General features: G+C 43.1%; 1 protein-coding gene across 1 annotated transcript; it reads left to right on the forward strand.

Moving 5' to 3' along the window:
- The first annotated feature begins 6,204 nt into the window (after positions 1-6,204).
- LOC101150976 (gap junction gamma-3 protein) lies at positions 6,205-17,720 on the forward strand. The gene is made up of 3 exons (XM_004045867.3): positions 6,205-6,300; positions 10,871-11,652; positions 16,893-17,720. Exons 1-3 carry the CDS (start codon positions 6,278-6,280, stop codon positions 16,949-16,951), a joined length of 864 nt encoding a protein of 287 aa, XP_004045915.2. The 5' UTR covers positions 6,205-6,277; the 3' UTR covers positions 16,952-17,720.
- The last annotated feature ends 983 nt before the right edge of the window (positions 17,721-18,703 follow it).

An 18,703-nucleotide genomic window follows, 5' to 3' on the forward strand; every position in this document is an offset into this window, starting at 1 on the left:
CTCTGGCAATGGGGACAGCCATGTTGATGGCAGGCATAGTTTCTGACTTGGTTTAGCAGCGCAAGTGTTAAGACTTTTACTCGGAATAACTAGGCTAGGACACAGGTGGAATTAGATTCACTGGCTGATGCAATGTGTCTGGCATTTAAGAGATATAAGACAAATTGCAAGTATAAGGGCTATGGAGCCAGGTGTGGTGGCTCACGCCTGTAATCCTAGCACTTTGGGAGGCTGAGGCAGGTGGATCATCTGTGGTCAGGAGTTCAAGACCAGCCTGGCCAACATGGTGAAACCCCATCTCTACTAAAAAGTCAAAAATTAGCCGGGCATGGTGGCGGGCACCTGGAATCCCAGCTACTCGGGAGGCTGGGGCAGGAAAATCACTTGGACCCGGGAGGCGGAGGTTGCAGTGAACTGAGATTGCGCCATTGCACTCCAGCCTGGGTGACAAGAGTGAGACTCTGTCTCAAAAATAAAATAAAATAAAATAAAATAAAATAAAATAAAATAAAGGACTATGGAATTAGGTGGCTATTACTGAGCTTCAGTGATGCCTTAAAGAGAAAAAAATGAAAGGCTCAGGACAATAAGTAATCAATTTAAAGCAAAATATAAGAGTTACAATGCCTTCTTGGCAACATTTAAAGAGACCCTTATCTCTCGTTGCCTGAAGGCAGAGAGATCAGGCTGAATATTTAACTTTAAGAGTGGCATAACTACAGAGAAGTTCAAATTTTTCAGCCTAGGGAAGTTTCTAGTACCAAAACCAGGACCCCAGTAGGAAAGAATAAGACCCTGAGACTTGGGATGGTGATATTAGGTAGATGCCCTTTGAAGTCCTTGGATCATCAGATTATTCTGGACCATTTGGACCTGCAGAAGTGGCTCACACTTTTTATTGGAAGATAGAGGCCCACTCTTGCTTGAAAACCTTGCAAAAGTCTTACACTAGACAAATTCATTGTAAGGAAATGCTGGCTCCCCTCAGGATGTGTTGCACCCCCCCTTTGGCCACTAGACCCATAACAAAAATCAAATCTTAGCATGGTCCAACTGGGGAAGTACTTGACTTACTAAGGAGAGGGATGGATTAGATACTAAAGGAGCTTCAAGACTTGGACAACATGTGTCATGAGGAGCAAGGAAAATAAATCAGAGAGAAGATTCTGAAGATCCTGGATCAAAGGGAGGGGACTAAAAATAGAAAGCTGGATGTAGGAGTTTGTCAATATAGGGCATTCTTATGGGACACAGGATTTAACACCCTAGCAAGTTTATTCTTAGGAGGTTGATATGAAATGATACTGGGGTGGCTTTTGGAAAGCTGGAAAACAACAAGAGCTTCTGTTAATAAAGTTGAGATGTCAGAACTCATATGGAAAATTGTGAGTAAAGGGTTCACAGTTCTCAGAGAAATGGATGTGGGAGAATAGATCTATAACAAAAGATTGGAAAATCCACCACCAGACTCTATTCCTTGGGAAGTCCTGGATAATACTCATTTTCACCAAAGAAATAATGAATGTGCTGGTGATGAGGAGTTTAGAAGCTGTAGGAATCTCAGTAGTGTTCATCCTCTGTAGACGGAGGCTGACAGCAGATGCCCTTATATACTGGATATACTGGTTCCCTAATAGCAGTAGGAATGATAGGATTCTGAATCAGCAGAAGCTATTTGGCAGCACTTAATAATCAGAAGCAAAGTAGTTATTATTATTATAATAATCAGGAAGGTTGAAATTATGGCCAAAGGGCCTTGACCTTCAGAGATCTGTGGAGATGGCTAATAGAAAATAGTGTTTCCATGGAGAAAATATACGGTTGCAAATGCATCACATTTGCTATCAACAAACTCCAAGTAGGATAAACTCAAAGACATCCATACTTAGGTACATGATGATCAAACTGTCAAAAGCCAAAGACCAGATAAAACAACAACAACTTAAGAGAGAATCTTGAAAGTAGCAAGAGAAAAGCAACTCATTAAGGACAAAGGATCCTCAATAAGTTTAACAGCTGATATCTCCTCAAAACCATGGAGGCCAGAAGACAGTGGAATGATATACTCAAAATGCAGAAAGAAAAGGGCTGTCAGTCAAGGATTCTACAACCAGCAAAAGTATCCTTCAAAAATGAAGGAGGAATTGAGACAATTCTAGATAATAAAAACTGAGAGAATTTATTGTTAGCATAACTGCCCTACGGAAAATACTAAGAGAAGTCCTACAGACTGAAATGAAAGAATGCTAGTAAGAATCCATATGAAGAAATAAAGAACAGTTGCAAAGGTAATGACATAGGTAAACATAAAAGACATATACAAAACTGAAAGCTTTCCTCCTAGAAGAAGGAACAAGAGAAGGATGTGTGATCTTATCACACCTATTCAACAACACCTCTAGCTAGTACTGGCGGTTCTATTTAGGGCAATTAGGCAAGAGAAAAAGACATCTAGATTAGAAAGGAAGAAATAAAACTTTGTTTGAAAATGACATAATCTTGTGTAGAGAAAATCCTAAGGAACCCACAACAGCTTACTATAATTAATAAATTAGTTCAGCTACATCACAGGATACAAGATGAGTATATTAAAATCAATTCTATTTCTATACACTAGCAATAAACAATACAAAAAGGAGAATGAGAAAACAATTCAATTTACAATAGCATAAAGAAGAACAAAATACTTAGAAATAAATGTAATCAAGGAAGTGCCAGGCTTCTACACAGAAAACTTCAAGACATTGTTGAAAGAAATTAAAGAAAACATAAATAATAGATATTCCATGCTTATGGATTAGAAGATTTAATGTTGTTAACATGGTGGTGCTCTCAAATTGATAAAAAATTCATTGCAATCCTTATAAAAATTCCAGTTTCCTTTTTTGAAGAAATAGACAAACATATCCTAAAATTCAAACAGAATTACAGAAGACCCAAAGTAGATAAAAAATATTGAAAAAGAAGAACAATATACATAAACATAAATTCAATCAGTGGAATAGAATTGAAAGCTGGGAAGCAAATTCTTAAATTTGTGGCCAATTTATTTTTGATAAGAGTGTCAAGACAATTCAGTTGGGAAAGAACAGTCATTTCAACAAATTGTGCTGGGACAACTGGATATGCATATGCAAAAGAATGAGATTACCTCACAACATACACAGAAATTAACTCAAGGCTGGGCATGGTGGCTCACACTTGTAATCCCAGCACTTTGGGAGGTCAAGGTGGGCAGATCGCTTGAGGCCAGGAGTTCTAGACAAGCCTGGGCAATGTGGAGAAACCCTGTCTCTACAAAAACTACAAAACTTAGCTGGGCATGATGGTGCACACTTGTAGTCTCAGCTGTTTGGGGGGGCTGAGGTGGGAGGATCACTTGAGCCTGGGAAATTGAAGCTGCAGTGAGCCGTGTTCATACCACTGCTCTACAGCTGGGTGACAAAGTGAGACCCTGTCTCAAAAAAAAAAAAATTCCATCATTTATTAAGCACTGAATAATGTTAGTCAAACAGGATATTAAACTGGAAATTTTGATTGGGATTTCGAGATGCAATGTTTAGGAAATACAACACATATCATATTCCAAAGTGATTTGCTGGTCTGAGATGCAGCGATTCAAAGGAAAAGCAAATAAATAAATAAATAAATAAATAAATAATGGTTAAGCTACTCTTAAAACCTACACCCACATCAAAGTTGTATAAAATGGCAGAGTTGTTGGAAATTACAGGGAGAGAGAATTAACTTTGGAGAGAAGATATCTTTGTTTTTTTTTTTTTAATTTATTTTCTTTTTTTAGGCTAGTTGAGTGAAGCAGTGGGAGTAGAGAAGGAACAAAGACATTTGTAACTGGTTGTGATAAATTGGTTGAAAACACCACTGCACTTTGACCAGCCAAGAGAGATCTTTTTGGAGAGAGGTGTGCTGTGAGTTCTTCTCCCCAAGAGCAAGGGCTAAGGGTGCTGCCCTTGGAATCTTAAGACCATCAGCAGATGAATGGAAGACGTTGGAATTGGCCTGCATGCCCAGGTTATAAAGTGTGATACGGCCGGGCGCAGTGGCTCAGCCTGTAATCCCAGCACTTTGGGACGCTGAGGCGGGTAGGTCACTTGAGGCCAAGTGTTTGAGACCAGCCTGGCCAACATGGTGAAACCCCACCTCTACTAAAAATATAAGAATTAGCCGGGCATGGTGGCATGTGCCTATAGTCCCAGCTACTGGGGAGGCTGAGGTAGGAGAATCACTTGAACCTGGGAGGTGGAGGTTGCAGTGAGCTGAGATTGCGCCACTGCACTCCAGCTTGGGTGACAGAGCGAGATTCCATCTCAAAAAAAAAAATAGTGTGATATGATCACTTTACACAAAACTAGTCTGTGACAAGTGGATAAAAATAGTATTTCATCGCTATTTTACTATTTCTTTGATTCCTACCTGGACTAAACATTTACAGGCTTTGAATAACCTTTTCTATGAATGGTCTTTACATGTCTTTGCTAAGTTTACGTACCGGTGCACTTAGAATTATCTTATAATTTGTATAAGCTCTCAATATAATTTTAGTAAGATGCTTTTTTGATATGCTATTTTGTGCTATTTTTTTCCTTTGCTTTAGAGAGAGGTGCCAAGAAAATTTCTCTTTGGACCTTAGTTTCTCTTAGGACGCTCTGCAGGCTGCTCCATTCTGGGAATCATAGGAAGGTTGCAAGGCTTCCCAGAGGCGCTTAGGATAGTCCCCTTTCAGTCAAGAAGCTTCACTGGCTGGAGAATGTTCTCAAGACCCCCATCCTTGAATCCAGGGAGAGCACCAGAGAATTAGGACATCTTAGCTGCTGCAGGGACCACAGTCCTGCAGAGCCAATTGCTGGCAGCAGATATTTTGGACAAGAAGGTACTAGAGTCCTGGAGAGGGTCTGAGGAAAGGAAGGCCATCTGGGAATAGGATTTTGGGTGGCGGACGTCTGTTTCAGTCCTGGGTTATGAGGATGTTTTGCACCCAGGAAGTGGTTTTTCTCGTGAATAGAAAGGACTATTGTGACTGAGCCTCATGCCTTAGTGAGGCGAAGTATCTGGAATCGAGGTGACATGGTTTGGCTGTGTCCCCACCCGAATCTCATCATGAATTTCCACATGTTGTGGGAGGGACCTGGTAGGAAGTAATTGAATCATGGGGGCAGGTCTTTCCTGTGCTGTTCTCGTGATAGTGAATAAGTCTCAGGAGATCTGATGTTTTCATAGGTTTTTTTTCCTGCACAAGCTCTGTCTTTGCCTGCTGCCATCCATGTGAGATATGACTTGCTCCTCCTTGCCTTCACCATGATTGTGAGGCTTCCTCAGCCACGTGGAACTGTAAGTCCACTGAACATCTTTCTTTTGTAAATTGCCCAGTTTCAGGTATGTCTTCATTAGCAGCGTGAAAATGGACTAATACATGAGGTTGCCTCTGGCATCTCCTCTGTGAAGAGCCCAGCATTGACCCTGAGCACTGTCACTTCGAACACAGGAGACCAGTCCCTCTCTGCACACTCCCTCAGCCCTGTGAGTTACTCTCCTCACTTTGCTGCTTCCCATTCTTGGCGGTATCTCTGGAGAGACTCCTGGCTCTAGCAGTGGGGCTAGGAATGGCCATGGGGACAGGCGTCACAGTTCTCCCTGGGCCTGATGGAGAGGGGTCTGGGTTCTCTGGATTCCTGAAGGGACGTGGAGCAGATTCCCATCATGCTGTGGCGGGGAGTCTGTGCTATTCTCCCAGCCAAGAGGAGAGGACATCCCGAAATCACCACAAATTCTGGGATGAAGGCTGCCTGAGGAAATGAAGCAAACACACACAAACACACAAAGACATACAAATACACACTCACACTTATACATACGTGCACACACACATTCTTCTGTGGGTAAGCTTGTGCTTCAGCTACTTTGGGCAGGAGAGCAGGGGGGGTTTATTCTATCTGTCATTGCCTTCATGCCCCAGTGCTGGAAACACACTGAAGCCATTGCTCCCCCTTCAGATGATCTGAAAATCCCTGTTTCAGTTCACTTTGAAAACACCCCTCACTCTCAACAACAGAGGGTTGGTTATTCTGCAGAACTCATTCTTTAACAGCAGGCCTGCTGCTGCTCCAGCTGCAATTCTTTTCCCCTTCATGAAGGCTGCCAGGAATGAAAAGGGGAGGGAAAGGAAGTGGGTGGTGGCAGCAGGCTGGGCCAGGGAAGAGTGGGACCCCGCAGGCTCCAGCCTGAGGACTCCTCTCTAGGCCTCTCTCCCCTGTTGTGAATGCTTCTGCTGAAAGCCACTGGGTGAGTGCAGGGACAGAGAGCCACTGAGCTGGCTCAGGGCCTCGTGGTGGTGGTGGTGGTAGGGGGGCTGCTCTGGGTTCTCGAGAGGCTTCTCCAACTCTGACATGATCATACCTGGGGATATTATCAAAATTCAGATATGACTTAGGAGGCCTGGTATACGGCCCGAGATTCTGCAGGCCTGGTGATGCCAGTGTTGCTGCTCTGTTGCCACACTGGATAAAAGCATCTAGAAGGTATTCCAGGCCAGATGGGGTGGGCATTCCCTCCCTCATACCTTAACTCTTTGACATGGATTCTGCCACCAACAGAATCCTGGACATTTTCTCCCAAGAGATGATAAGAAAAATTCACACCAAAATCATGATGGAATTTCAAAATCTGTTCGGATATTAGAAAATTTCTCCAAACCCTGGCCTTTCCTTCCTCTCCCAACTCTTGAGCTCACAGGTGTTGCTTCACTGACTAAAATCCTGACAGAGCTCCAATTCTACTACCTCCCAGACAACTTTATTTGCAAGCTGTTTCTCTACTCAGAAACAGGGGTGTCCCTTCAGCCGAGCTTTTCCAACAATGCTGAGCTGGGGGCTTTGGTACATCTCCCCCTCCTTCTCAGCCTCAGCTCTCTAGGTCCTGAAGTTTGACCTGGGGGCCCTGTCCACCGTGGGGCAAAGCTGCAGACTTGTTGATGAGAGGAGGATGTGGGTCTTAGGGAAAGAGAAAGGTGAGCTGGAGACAGCTGGACCAGATCGGAGAGACCACAGGGTCCCTGAAAAGCAGGGGGTGAGGGGGTAGGAGGCTATCATATAGGGAGGTCCCTTTGGTATGCAGACTTTGGGAGAGAAAGCACAGTTTTGTCTGAACCCTCCAGAAGGCCCTTAAAGCATGGGACATAAGCATTGTGTTGGCGATAACAGCTGCAGGTGAAGGCAGGTGAATGACAAGGAAGGGTGCTTAGGGTTAGACATGAGAGCTCCAAACCAAGGGGCCCTGGGCAGGTCCTTTTGTTCTACTGTTGCCCCTCTCTCCTTTCCAAAACCCCAAAGCTCTGTGGTGAGCTCTGGAGACCTCAGCTTTGTTCTGAGAGCCTCTGAGAGGATTTAGGTGTCTCTTCATGGGCCTGGGGTGGGAATGGGAGAGACAGAAAGAAAGGGGACACTAGATACGGCCTCTGGATATGATTTGAATCCCTGACCCTTGAAATATGTCAGACCCACCCTGTGTGAAATTCCACGTCTGCTGGAAATGTGACAGAAATGTGTTTAGAGGGTGCTGGACCTGCACTTCGAAATAAAACAAGGCTGACAGCAAGACTTGAGAATTTACCTAATGATCATCTAGTCTGATAACTCTCAAGAGAGGAAGGACAGAAACCCTCAGAGCCCTGGGGATGCTTCCCATAAATCCAGGGACACCCCCACTAGACTTACAAGATGGGGCAGGGCTGCAGGTATCCTCACAGATGGGGCTGGTTGAGGGAGGATGCGTGACCAACCTAGATGAACTCAAACTCTGACTCTTAATGGCTCAAAATATAGTGTCTTGCAGTTGGTGAATGATGACATATTTCTCTGGTCAATTGAGACCCTTAGAATTGTCCCGGGGACTCATCTCAACCCATCCTTCTGACTGAGACCACAGGGGAAGTCCAAATTACAGGGAAGATAATTTGGGGAACAAATCCTTGAAGAAGCAGGAAAGATGAGACCCAAGGACACAGATTTGGAAGGCAGAGTAAACTTGGATAACTGTAGGTCCACTTCTTTCTCTACAATGTTAGAAAAGGAAGTAAATATTAAGATAAGAGAAAGTAGTATCTGTGGGGTTTCACATCAGTGTCTCTATTTTCTCTTTGGAGTAAGAGGTTTTCGTGGTGTCTTAGTCTGTTTGGGCTGCTATAACAAAATACCTTAGAGGGGGTAATTCATAAATAAGAGATATTTATTTCTCAAAGTTCTGGAGGCTGAGAAGTGCACGATCCAGGCACCAGCAGATTCAGTGTCTGGCAAGGGCTTGTTCCTCTTAGATGGCACTTCTTGTGTATCCTCACACAGTGGTAAGGGATGGAGGGGCTCCCTGGAGCATCTTTTATAAGAGCACTAATCTCATTCATGAAGATTCTTTCCTCAAGGCTTAATCACCTCTGGTTTGATATGGTTTGTTTGTTCCCACCAAATCTCATGTTGAAATTTAATCCCTATAGTTTGATGGTGTTGGGAGGTGGGGTCTAGGGGGAGGTGTTTGGGTCCTGGGGGCAGATTCCTCACGAATAACTTGGTGCCATTCTTGTGGCAGTGAGTGGGTTATCGCTTCTGTGAAACTGGATTCATTCTCGAGGGAATGGATTAGTTCCCTCAAGAGTGGGTTGTTGTAAAGCCAGGATGCCCCTTGGGTTTGGTCCCTCTTCCCCTTTGACCTTCCCTGCCATGTTTTGACACAGTATGGAAACCCTCAACAGAAGCTAAGCAGATGTGCAGGCTGCAGAGCTGTGAGTCAAATAAACCTCTTTATAAATCACCTAGCCTCAGGTACTCCTTTGTGGCAACACAAAATGGACTAAGACACCTGGTAAGGGCTCCACCTCTTAATACTATCACACTGAGTACAGCACTTCCACCTTTCCACCTCTTAATACTATCACACTGAGTACAGAACTTCCACCTTATCTGTGGGAGATATGTTCCAAGACCTCCAGTGGATGCCTGAAATTGTGGATAGTACCAAACTCCATATATACTATGTTTTTTTTCCCATATGTACATCCCTATGATAAAGTTTAATTACAAATTAGCACAGTAAGAGATTAACAACAATAACTACTAAGAAAATAGAACAACTGTGGCTGGGCATGGTGGCTCACGCCTGCAATCCCAGCACTTTGGGAGGCCGAGGCAGGTGGATCACAAGGTCAGGAGATTGAGACCATCCCGGCCAACATAGTGACCCTGTTTCTACTAAAATACAAAAAATTAGCCCAGCGTGGTGGTGCGCCCCTCTAGTGTCAGCTACTCAGCAGGCTGAGGCAGGGGAATCGCTTGAACCCGGGAGGCAGAGATTGCAGTGAGCCAAGATCGTGCCAGTGCACTCCAGCCTGGTGACAGACCGAGACTCCGTCTCAAAAAAAAAAAAAAAGAAATAGAACAACTGGAACAATTGTAACAATATGCCGGCATCACTACTCTTGCTTTTTGGGGCTATTCTTAAGTAAAATAAGAGTTACTTGAACGAGTACTGATAGTTGATCTGATAACCAAAATGGCGATTAAGTCACAAACCAGCAAGGAGCGTCTACAGCGTGGATACCCTGGACAAAGGGATGATTCACATCCTGGGTGGGATGCTGTGAGATTTCATAGTGCTACTCAGAACAGCACACAATTTAAAACATTAATTTTGTATTTCTGGAATTTTCCATTTAACATTTTTGGACCTCTGTTGACTGTGGGTAACTGAAACTGTAGAAAGTAAAATCGCAGATAAGAGGGGGGACTACTGTATTAGGTTCTAGCATATGCATCTTGATCATCATTCAGACCGTATCACATGGTCTTCTGAGTGTGAGGGTAACCAGATGAGTGAGAATTTAGGCTAAATGGGGACGGTTTGAAACAGCTGCTGGGCATTGGGGAAGGCAGCTGATTAGGACAAATATAGAGATGGTGAACTTGGGCTTGTAGCATTGTGGTATTTTGGCTGGGGAACAGAGGGATTTCTGAAACTTATCCTTGATCATGGTCGCCTGTCACCATGAGGGAGATAATATGCCCAAGGAACAATGGCAAGTGGGGGTCAAAATCTGAATTTCTAGCTAGTCAGTTCTGGCTCTGGCCCCAAATCCTATAGTATGTAATTCTGGTAAATTCTGCTGGGTTACCTTCCAAATGTTCTCTTCTTCCTCAGCTTGTAAGGCCTAAGAGCATCAGACTAAAGCAAGCCTCGATGCTTGCTCTGTTCATTTCATCCATCACATCTAGCCCCATAACCTAACTACCTCTCAACTTTACCACTGTGATGGGAGAAGAGGACATCCAGACACACCTGTGATCATCCAAGGGCATGGAGGCAGAGAAAAGAAGACAGCAAGAGAATGCACATTCCCTCTCAGCATCAGCACTAATTTGCTTAAGATGATGCTGTAGGAGCACCAGGCCTGGCAGCCATCAGCTGGGGAAGCAATACCTTTCAAAGGAAAATTAACGAAACATCCCAGTCTACTCTCTTACGTTCAGCCTTTGGGAAAGAGAGACGGAGGGAAGGAGGGAAAGAGAGAGATGAAGATATACCCTGGTCTCTCCAACCTGAGAGTTCCTCTCCACTCCAGCAGTACAGAAGGGGAGGGCAGAAGAGAGAGCCACACCACACACACTCACTGTTATTATTTTACATAGATGATTTCATTAAGTAGTAAAGAGGTGCAATCAGAGTCTTGGTATTTAATCAGTCAGATACTTGGAGAGGAATAAAAAAGCTTGCCTTCAGTGATCCTTGGATTAGGAGTGACAAGGTGGACTGGAGCTCCCTCTGAAGGACAGTGAACAACACTGATCTCTTGTCCTCTGCTCCAAAACAGGATGTGTGGCAGGTTCCTGCGGCGGCTGCTGGCGGAGGAGAGCCGGCGCTCCACCCCCGTGGGGCGCCTCTTGCTTCCCGTGCTCCTGGGATTCCGCCTTGTGCTGCTGGCTGCCAGTGGGCCTGGAGTCTATGGTGATGAGCAGAGTGAATTCGTGTGTCACACCCAGCAGCCGGGCTGCAAGGCTGCCTGCTTCGATGCCTTCCACCCCCTCTCCCCGCTGCGTTTCTGGGTCTTCCAGGTCATCTTGGTGGCTGTACCCAGCGCCCTCTATATGGGTTTCACTGTGTATCACGTGATCTGGCACTGGGAATTATCAGGAAAGGGGAAGGAGGAGGAGACCCTGATCCAGGGACGGGAGGGCAACGCAGATGTCCCAGGGGCTGGAAGCCTCAGGCTGCTCTGGGCTTATGTGGCTCAGCTGGGGGCTCGGCTTGTCCTGGAGGGGGCAGCCCTGGGGTTGCAGTACCACCTGTATGGGTTCCAGATGCCCAGCTCCTTTGCATGTCGCCGAGAACCTTGCCTTGGTAGTATAACCTGCAATCTGTCCCGCCCCTCTGAGAAGACCATTTTCCTAAAGACCATGTTTGGAGTCAGCGGTTTCTGTCTCTTGTTTACTTTTTTGGAGCTTGTGCTTCTGGGTTTGGGGAGATGGTGGAGGACCTGGAAGCACAAATCTTCCTCTTCTAAATACTTCCCAACTTCAGAGAGCACCAGAAGACACAAGAAAGCAACCGATAGCCTCCCAGTGGTGGAAACCAAAGAGCAATTTCAAGAAGCAGGTGAGAAGGACACGCTCTTTTCCTGTCACTGATGTCTGTGTCCTGATGATCTCCTCCCGGGGCAGGTCCCTCACCTTTCTGGGAAGTACAACTTCTGCATGTTACAAAGTAGGTAACCAGGTTCTAGGCAGATGTGTTCTGACCACCACTCCCAACCCTTTTCTTTGTTCTCTCTTGCTCTCAAAATCTATCCCAATGTCCATCCCCATCAACTTGATGGTTCCTTCCAGCGAACAAGGACAAGAGTGCTAGTCCGTTGTCCCTCCTGAACTTCCATTTAGGTCTCTCTCCACTTAGGAAAAATCTCAGCTTCTTCTTGATTCTCTACTTTGCAGAGTTATAAAGACACCTGACTTGCCTGAAGGAAACCCTGTGATTGAATCTTCTTTCCAACATCCAGTGAGTGGGGATTCATGTCTGTGACAAATTAGAGGCTGTTGAAGGATCTCTAAGGGCCCCTTGGGCCATGTAGTCTAAAGCATTTCCTGACTGTGCCTTTTCACTGGAATTTTCTGGTGTCAGCATCACAATTTTTGTGGGCTTGGTTCAAGAGTCAGCCAGGAGAAGCCTCCCTAAACTGTGTCTCTCCCCTGTCCTGCTCAATAAATATTGATGACTGCTGTTGGCATTCCTGTTGCTGAAGATAATGCCCCTTCCTGTCTCAGTGGCTTCATTTACCTCTTTTCTGTTTTTCCAAATTCTCTGCTCCCCTTATCATCAAAGTTTTGTAAATGAATGCCCCTCAGACCTGCAGCACATGTCATAAGCCAGAAACTCTGGGCTTCAAGCATATATAAGTCAGTGTCCTCTAATATCTATAGATTTATTCAAATACCCGGCCATATCCTTAAGGAAAATTACTGTGAATTCAGGGGCTTAGGCCCCCTTGATCACTGATAGCTCTGATTTCTGCTCAATTCTCATTCTTCATTTCTGCAGTTCTCGTTGCAGCTGTTACAATTGTCTCCACAACTGCAGCAACTCATGCTGGACCAAGTTCCTACTCTTTAAGTTCATAACCCTCAATACCACACAGAAAAGGCAGTAGAGTTCTACTGCTGATTTGCTGATTTGAGAGTAACAGCAAGGGAGGCTGACATCACAGTGTGATTCGGCGGATAATTGCAATCTGAATATCAGTCCTCTAGAGTCTGTTAGTCATTTCTGTTGGACAGTGTTGTTCTATCCCTTTTTTTTTTTTAACAGAATGCTGCCCCCTTTTCTTAGTTTTCTCTTGCCCTGAAATTCTCAACAAAGGCAGTTATCTATTTTTTTTTCTCTTTCTGAATCCCAAATTATCCCCAAGTAAGTTAGGGGATCCCAAGGGATGCTTTGGCAATAGCTAGGAAAATTTTTTTTTCTTCCTGCTACACAAGTGCTTCATAAGAATCCCTCATCCACTGTAGCCAGAGCCCAGCCAAAGTGACCAAGGAAAAACGCAAATAGCATCATTTGGAATTCTTCCTTATACCACCCCCTTTTAAAACAGCTTTATTGAGATATAATTCATACACCATATAATTTATCCACTTAAAGTGAGGCAGGAGAATAGGTTCTGGAGGAAGGGAACCCAAGGCTGTTTCACGCCAACTTCCTAGGACTAAATTGAAAGGAAAACTCTAACTTTCCTTGCCTAAGTAACACAAGGACCAGAGGCTACTCCCTTTGCAACACCCCCACCTTTTCTGTGCAGCAGATGGGAAATTGCCTGTCCCCAACAAATCAGGCTGTTTGCAGATGAGTCTTCCTTTGCAACTTCGTAACTTCTCCCTAGCCTCTGATTGGTTGCTTTCTGCAAAGCATGAACTGGCCAAAGGGAAACTTCTAGTGGGTATTGGGACCCAAGAAGATTGTGTATCCGGGCCCTTGAGCTGCTGCTTGGATTGCTCCCACGCTGTGGCATGTACTTTGGTTTTCAATAAATCCCTGCTTCCGTTCTTTTGTTGCTTCATCCTTTCTTTGCTTTGCTAGGAATTTTGTCCAATTCCTTGTTCAAAACGCCAAGAACCTGGACAACTTGCAGTCATTATCCTCTACCAGTGACAAAAGTATACAATTAAATAGCCTTCAGTATATTCAGAGTTGTATATCCATCAACACTACCAATTTAATAACATTTTCATCAACTTAAAAAAACCCTACCCCCTCATGTTACTCTCAAACTCTTATTAGCACCCAAAACATGCAACCATCATATGGTTTTGTCTCTATTGGTTTTCCTACTCTTTCATACAAATGGAATCATGCAATATGTGGTCTTTCATGTCTGGCTTCTTTCACTGAGCATAACTTGAGGTTCATTCATGTTGTGGCATGTTTCAGTATTACATTCCTTTATATGGTTGAGTGTTATTCCACTGTTAGGATATACCACATTTTGTTTAAGGAGATACCACATTTTGTTTATACATTCTTCAGTTTCAGGACATTTGGGTTGTTTCCATTTTTTGGCTCTTATGACCACCGTTGCTATGAACATATGTGTACCACTTTTTTGTTTTTTTTTGGGATGGAGTCTCACTCTATCACCCAGACTGGAGTGCAGTGGTGTGATCTTGGCTTATTGCAACCTCCACTTCCTGGGTTCAAGCGATTCTCCTGCTTCAGCGTCCTGAGTACCTGGGACTACAGGTGCGCACCAACACACCCAGCTAATTTTTGTATTTTTTGTAGAGACAGGGTTTTGCCATGTTGGCCAGGCTGGTCTCAAACTTCTGACCTCAGGTTATCTGCCTGCCTCAGCTTCCCAAAGTGCTGGAACAACAGTCCTGAGCCACCACACTTGGCCCCAGTTTTAGTGTTGTGTAAACACATGTTGTCAGTTCTCTTGCGTAAATAACCAGGAATAGAATGTCTGGGTCATAAGGAAACTCCACGTTTCAACTTTTGAGGAACTGCCAAACTCTTTTCCACAGCAGCTGCACTATTTTTACATTCCTATCAGCAATGTGGTAATACTTTTTATTTATCTATTAAATTCTAGCCATCCTAGTGGGTGTGAAGTGGTATCTCATTGTAGTTTTGACTTGCACTTGCCTAATGGCTAATTACATTGAACATTTTCCATGTGCTTAGTGGTTATTTGTATATCTTCTTTGGAGAAATGTCTATTCAAATCCTTTTCCCATTTATAAATAGAGTTTTTTGTATTTTTGTTGTTGCATTGTAAGAGCTCTTTATATATTGTGGGTATTAGATACTTATTGTATGTATGATTTCCAAATATCTTCTCCCATTCTATGATTGTCTTTCACTTTCTTGATGGTGATGCACAAAACTTTTAAATTTTAATGAAGTCTAACATCCAATTTTTTCTTTTGTTGCTTATGATTTTTGTGTATTACCTAAGAAACTATTGCCTAATTCACAGCCATAAAGATTTATGCCTATGTTTCCATAACAGTTTTATAGTTTCAGCTCTTACATTTAGGTCTCTGGTTGGTTTTGAGTTAATTTTTGTGTATGGTGTAAAATAAATGTCAAACTTTATCTTTTGCATGTGGATATTCAATTGTCTCAGCACTATTTCTTTTTTAAAAACTTTTTTATTTAAATGGGTACATAGTAGGTTATATATTTATGGGGTATACAAGGTATTTTGATACAGGTATGCAATGTGTAATAGTTACATCAGGGTAAATGGGGTATTTATCACCTCAAGCCTTCAGCCTTTGTTATAAACAATCCAATTATACTAGTTATTTTATAATGTACAATTATTTTTGACTGTAATCACCCTGTTGTGCTATCAACTACTAATTCTTATTCATTCTATTTTTTGTACCCATTAACCATCTCCACTTTCCCCCTACTACCCTTCCCATCCTTGGTAATCATCAGAGAAGATATACAGATAATAAGAAAGCATATGAAAAGATGTTTAGCATCATTTATCATTAGAGAAATGAGAATGATTGACTTTAGGGTTAGGGAAGAGAAATACAAGATAAGACTGGAGGATTTTGTAGCGGTAGAAAGTAAGAAAGTGCTACTCCCTCTTCCCCACAAAATGACAGGAGTTTGTCAAAGGGACACAGATGTCAACTGAAAAAGTTCCCAATGGCCAACACAGGAATAATCTGAGCAGTAAAATAAACAACATAGTATTGGATTATACCCAAAGTATAAAATAGGAATCCATGAGTTCATAATATAAATAATTGAATAAATAGGAGATAACTGACAAATTTCTCATGCAGAAGAATGTAGATACTCCACCGCAAGGAGGGGAAATATAACTACTCACTTTTTTTTTCTTTTGAGATGGAATTTTGCTCTTGTCGCCCAGGCTGGAGTGCAATGGCAGGATCACTGCAATCTCTGCCTCCCAGGTTCAAGCAGTTCTCCTGCCTCAGCCTCCTGAATAGCTGGGATTACAGGCGTGCACCACCATGCCCGGCTAATTTTTGTATTTTTAGCAGAGACAGGGTTTCACCATGTCGGCCAAGCTGGTCTCAAACTCCTGACCTCAGGTGATCCACCCACTCAGCCTCCCAAAGTGCTGGGATTACAGGCGTGAGCCACCATGCCCACCAACTACTCCCTTTTTAGACATGGGCTGCACATAGTGACTTCCCACTAAACAGTAAAATAGGGGGAGGGGAAAGAATAACTTTACAGGGGAGAAACCCGTCAAATACTACCTCAGCTGGGTGATCAAGGTTAACATCACAAGTGATAAGCAATGTTGACAGCATGTGCCCTGGATATGATGTGATGACGGTTTTTGTATTTTCCCGTTCTAAAATTTCCATGGGGCTATTCTTTATATTTTCTATTACTTCTCTGAGACTTTTAAACTTTCCATTTGAATAGCTGCTTTATAGTCTTGATAATTCCAACATGTGTGGCAACTTACATTCTGCATCTGTTACATTTTTTCCCAACGTGAGTTGAGATTTTCCTGGTTCTTCACCTGCCAATTAATATCGATTGTATCCTGGACATTTTGAATGTCATTAGGATGCTCTGGGTCTTGGTTAAATTTGGTGGAGGATGTTGACATTTATGTTTTAAAAGGTAATTAACCCATTTGGGTTCAAGTCATAAGTTTTGACCAGCCTTCTGAGGGTTGTGGTTCCAATGTCAGTTCAGTTTTCAAAGCCTTTGTAGTACTCTTCTGATAGGTCCCACATGGGTGGCACCTAAAGTGTAACCCAGGGTCCTTGGGTTTTTGGGTACGCACTGAGAAAAAGTTACCCACTTGTAACTGTTACATCTTGAATTTTTGTTTTAAAAAGTTCCAGGAAGAAGCTTAGCCCAGGAAAAACAAAGACCAGTTGGACCCAGAGATGCCTGAGTTGGAGATGAACTTTGGCCAACTTTCCTCATCACCATACTTAAAATCCTGTCCAAGGAGGAGCTTATTCACCATTTTCTATACATGTGACATATGTAGCAGCATGACCGACAACTGGGACTGTGCTGCCTTGACTCCACCTCTACATACAATGACTCAGCTAACCAGACTAATAAAAGCCATGTTTGCACCATTGCTCAGGGAGGCATTGCTTTGGGGAATTATTCCCAGTGTCCTCCTTACTTATCGCAAGTAATAAAATCCCCCTGGGAAATCCTCCTTGGTTGTGGTCACTGGACTGTCCGCTGCCAAGCAATTTAACCCATTCATTGTGTGGGTAACAAAAGGCCAGTCTGGGACATGAGATCTGGGTCTACAGTTTAGTTCTCAAAGTCTTTGGCATGCAATTTAGGACCAGATTCATCATACCAAAAAAGGGAGATAGTCTCAACAGAATTCTCAAATTACTTAAATATCAGAGGCAGTGTAGAGAAGGAGTACTTGGTGGTATGGTAGGTTTTCTGACAGGAAACAAAAGATGGAGGTAAAATGGAACCAGTACTTTCTTTCTGAGAATACTGACTGCACCACTGACCATAACATGAAGCGAAGGCTATATCTCCCTGAAGTAAGAAATGTAATAAAGGAAACTTTCAGAAATAATAGATCATCTGGAGATGTTGGGCAGTGTATTTGGTAAGTTATAACTACCAGGTATCAATACAATAAGCTTAGTTTGAATACAATAAACTTAGTTTTTTAAAGAATTTATCCTGCTCTGTGTTCTCTGAGCTCCTTGGATTGGTTTGGTGTCTTACAAATTTTGGAAATTCTCAGCCATTATTTCTTGATTTTTTTTGAGATAAGAGTCTTGCTCTGTCGCCCAGGCTGGAGTGCAGTGGTGTGATCTCAGCTCACTGCAAGCTCCGCCTTCCGGGTTCACGCAATTCTCTTACCTCAGCCTCCCGAGTAGCTGGGACGACAGGTGCCTGCTACCATGCCCAGCTAATTTTTTTGTATTTTTAGTAGAGACAGGGTTTCACTGCGTTAGCTAGGATGGTCTCGATCTCCTGACCTCGTGATCCGCCTGCCTCGGCCTCCCCAAGTGCTGGGATTACAGGCGTGAGCCACTGCGCCTGGCTATTTCTTGATTTGATGTTGATATTTTCCCACCAGTCTTGGATGCTGTGTTCTGTTTCTGTCACTCTTTTTGTGTGTGTGTGTGTGTGTTTCAGCAATTTCTATTTACCTACCTTCAAGTCTGATTTTTTCCTCAACTGTGTTGAGTCTCCTAATGGGCCCATGGAGGGCATTCTTCATCTCTATTATTATATTTTTTTATTTTTATAGTTTCCATTTTATTTTTCCTGATAGTTTCCATCTATTTGCTAAAATCACCCATCTGAGCTTGCATTTTGTTCACCTTTCCCCTTAGGGCCTTCATCACATTAATCACAGTTATTTAAAATTCTCTGATATTTCTAATGTCTATGTCTTACGAATCTGGTTCTAATGATTGTTTTATCTCTTTGGACTGTGTTTTTTCTTGCCTTTCTGTATGCGTCTTTTTTTCTTTCTGTTCAAAGTTGGTCATGTTGTATTTTTTTTTGCTTAAATTATTTTTTCAATTCTCTCTTCACGGTATGAAGTAAAGATTGTTTTTATGCTTGGAGATGAGTGTGTCTTTCCTTCTGCTAGGCCTTTAGTGCTCTTGAGTGCATAGCGGTGGTTCGGTGGTATCAGTCTAGTCAG

The sequence above is a fragment of the Gorilla gorilla genome, chromosome 6, assembly GCF_029281585.2.
Source record: "Gorilla gorilla gorilla isolate KB3781 chromosome 6, NHGRI_mGorGor1-v2.1_pri, whole genome shotgun sequence".
NCBI lineage: Eukaryota > Metazoa > Chordata > Mammalia > Primates > Hominidae > Gorilla > Gorilla gorilla.

Bases quoted from the DNA above. Each gene is read 5' to 3' on its own strand.
- LOC101150976 (XM_004045867.3), top strand. From the start codon at position 6,278: ATGCTTCTGCTGAAAGCCACTGG. The intron at 6,301-10,870 runs GTGAGTGCAGGG...GCTCCAAAACAG, and splicing joins CTTCTGCTGAAAGCCACTGG to GATGTGTGGCAGGTTCCTGC. The intron at 11,653-16,892 runs GTGAGAAGGACA...TGTTTTAAAAAG, and splicing joins AGAGCAATTTCAAGAAGCAG to TTCCAGGAAGAAGCTTAGCC.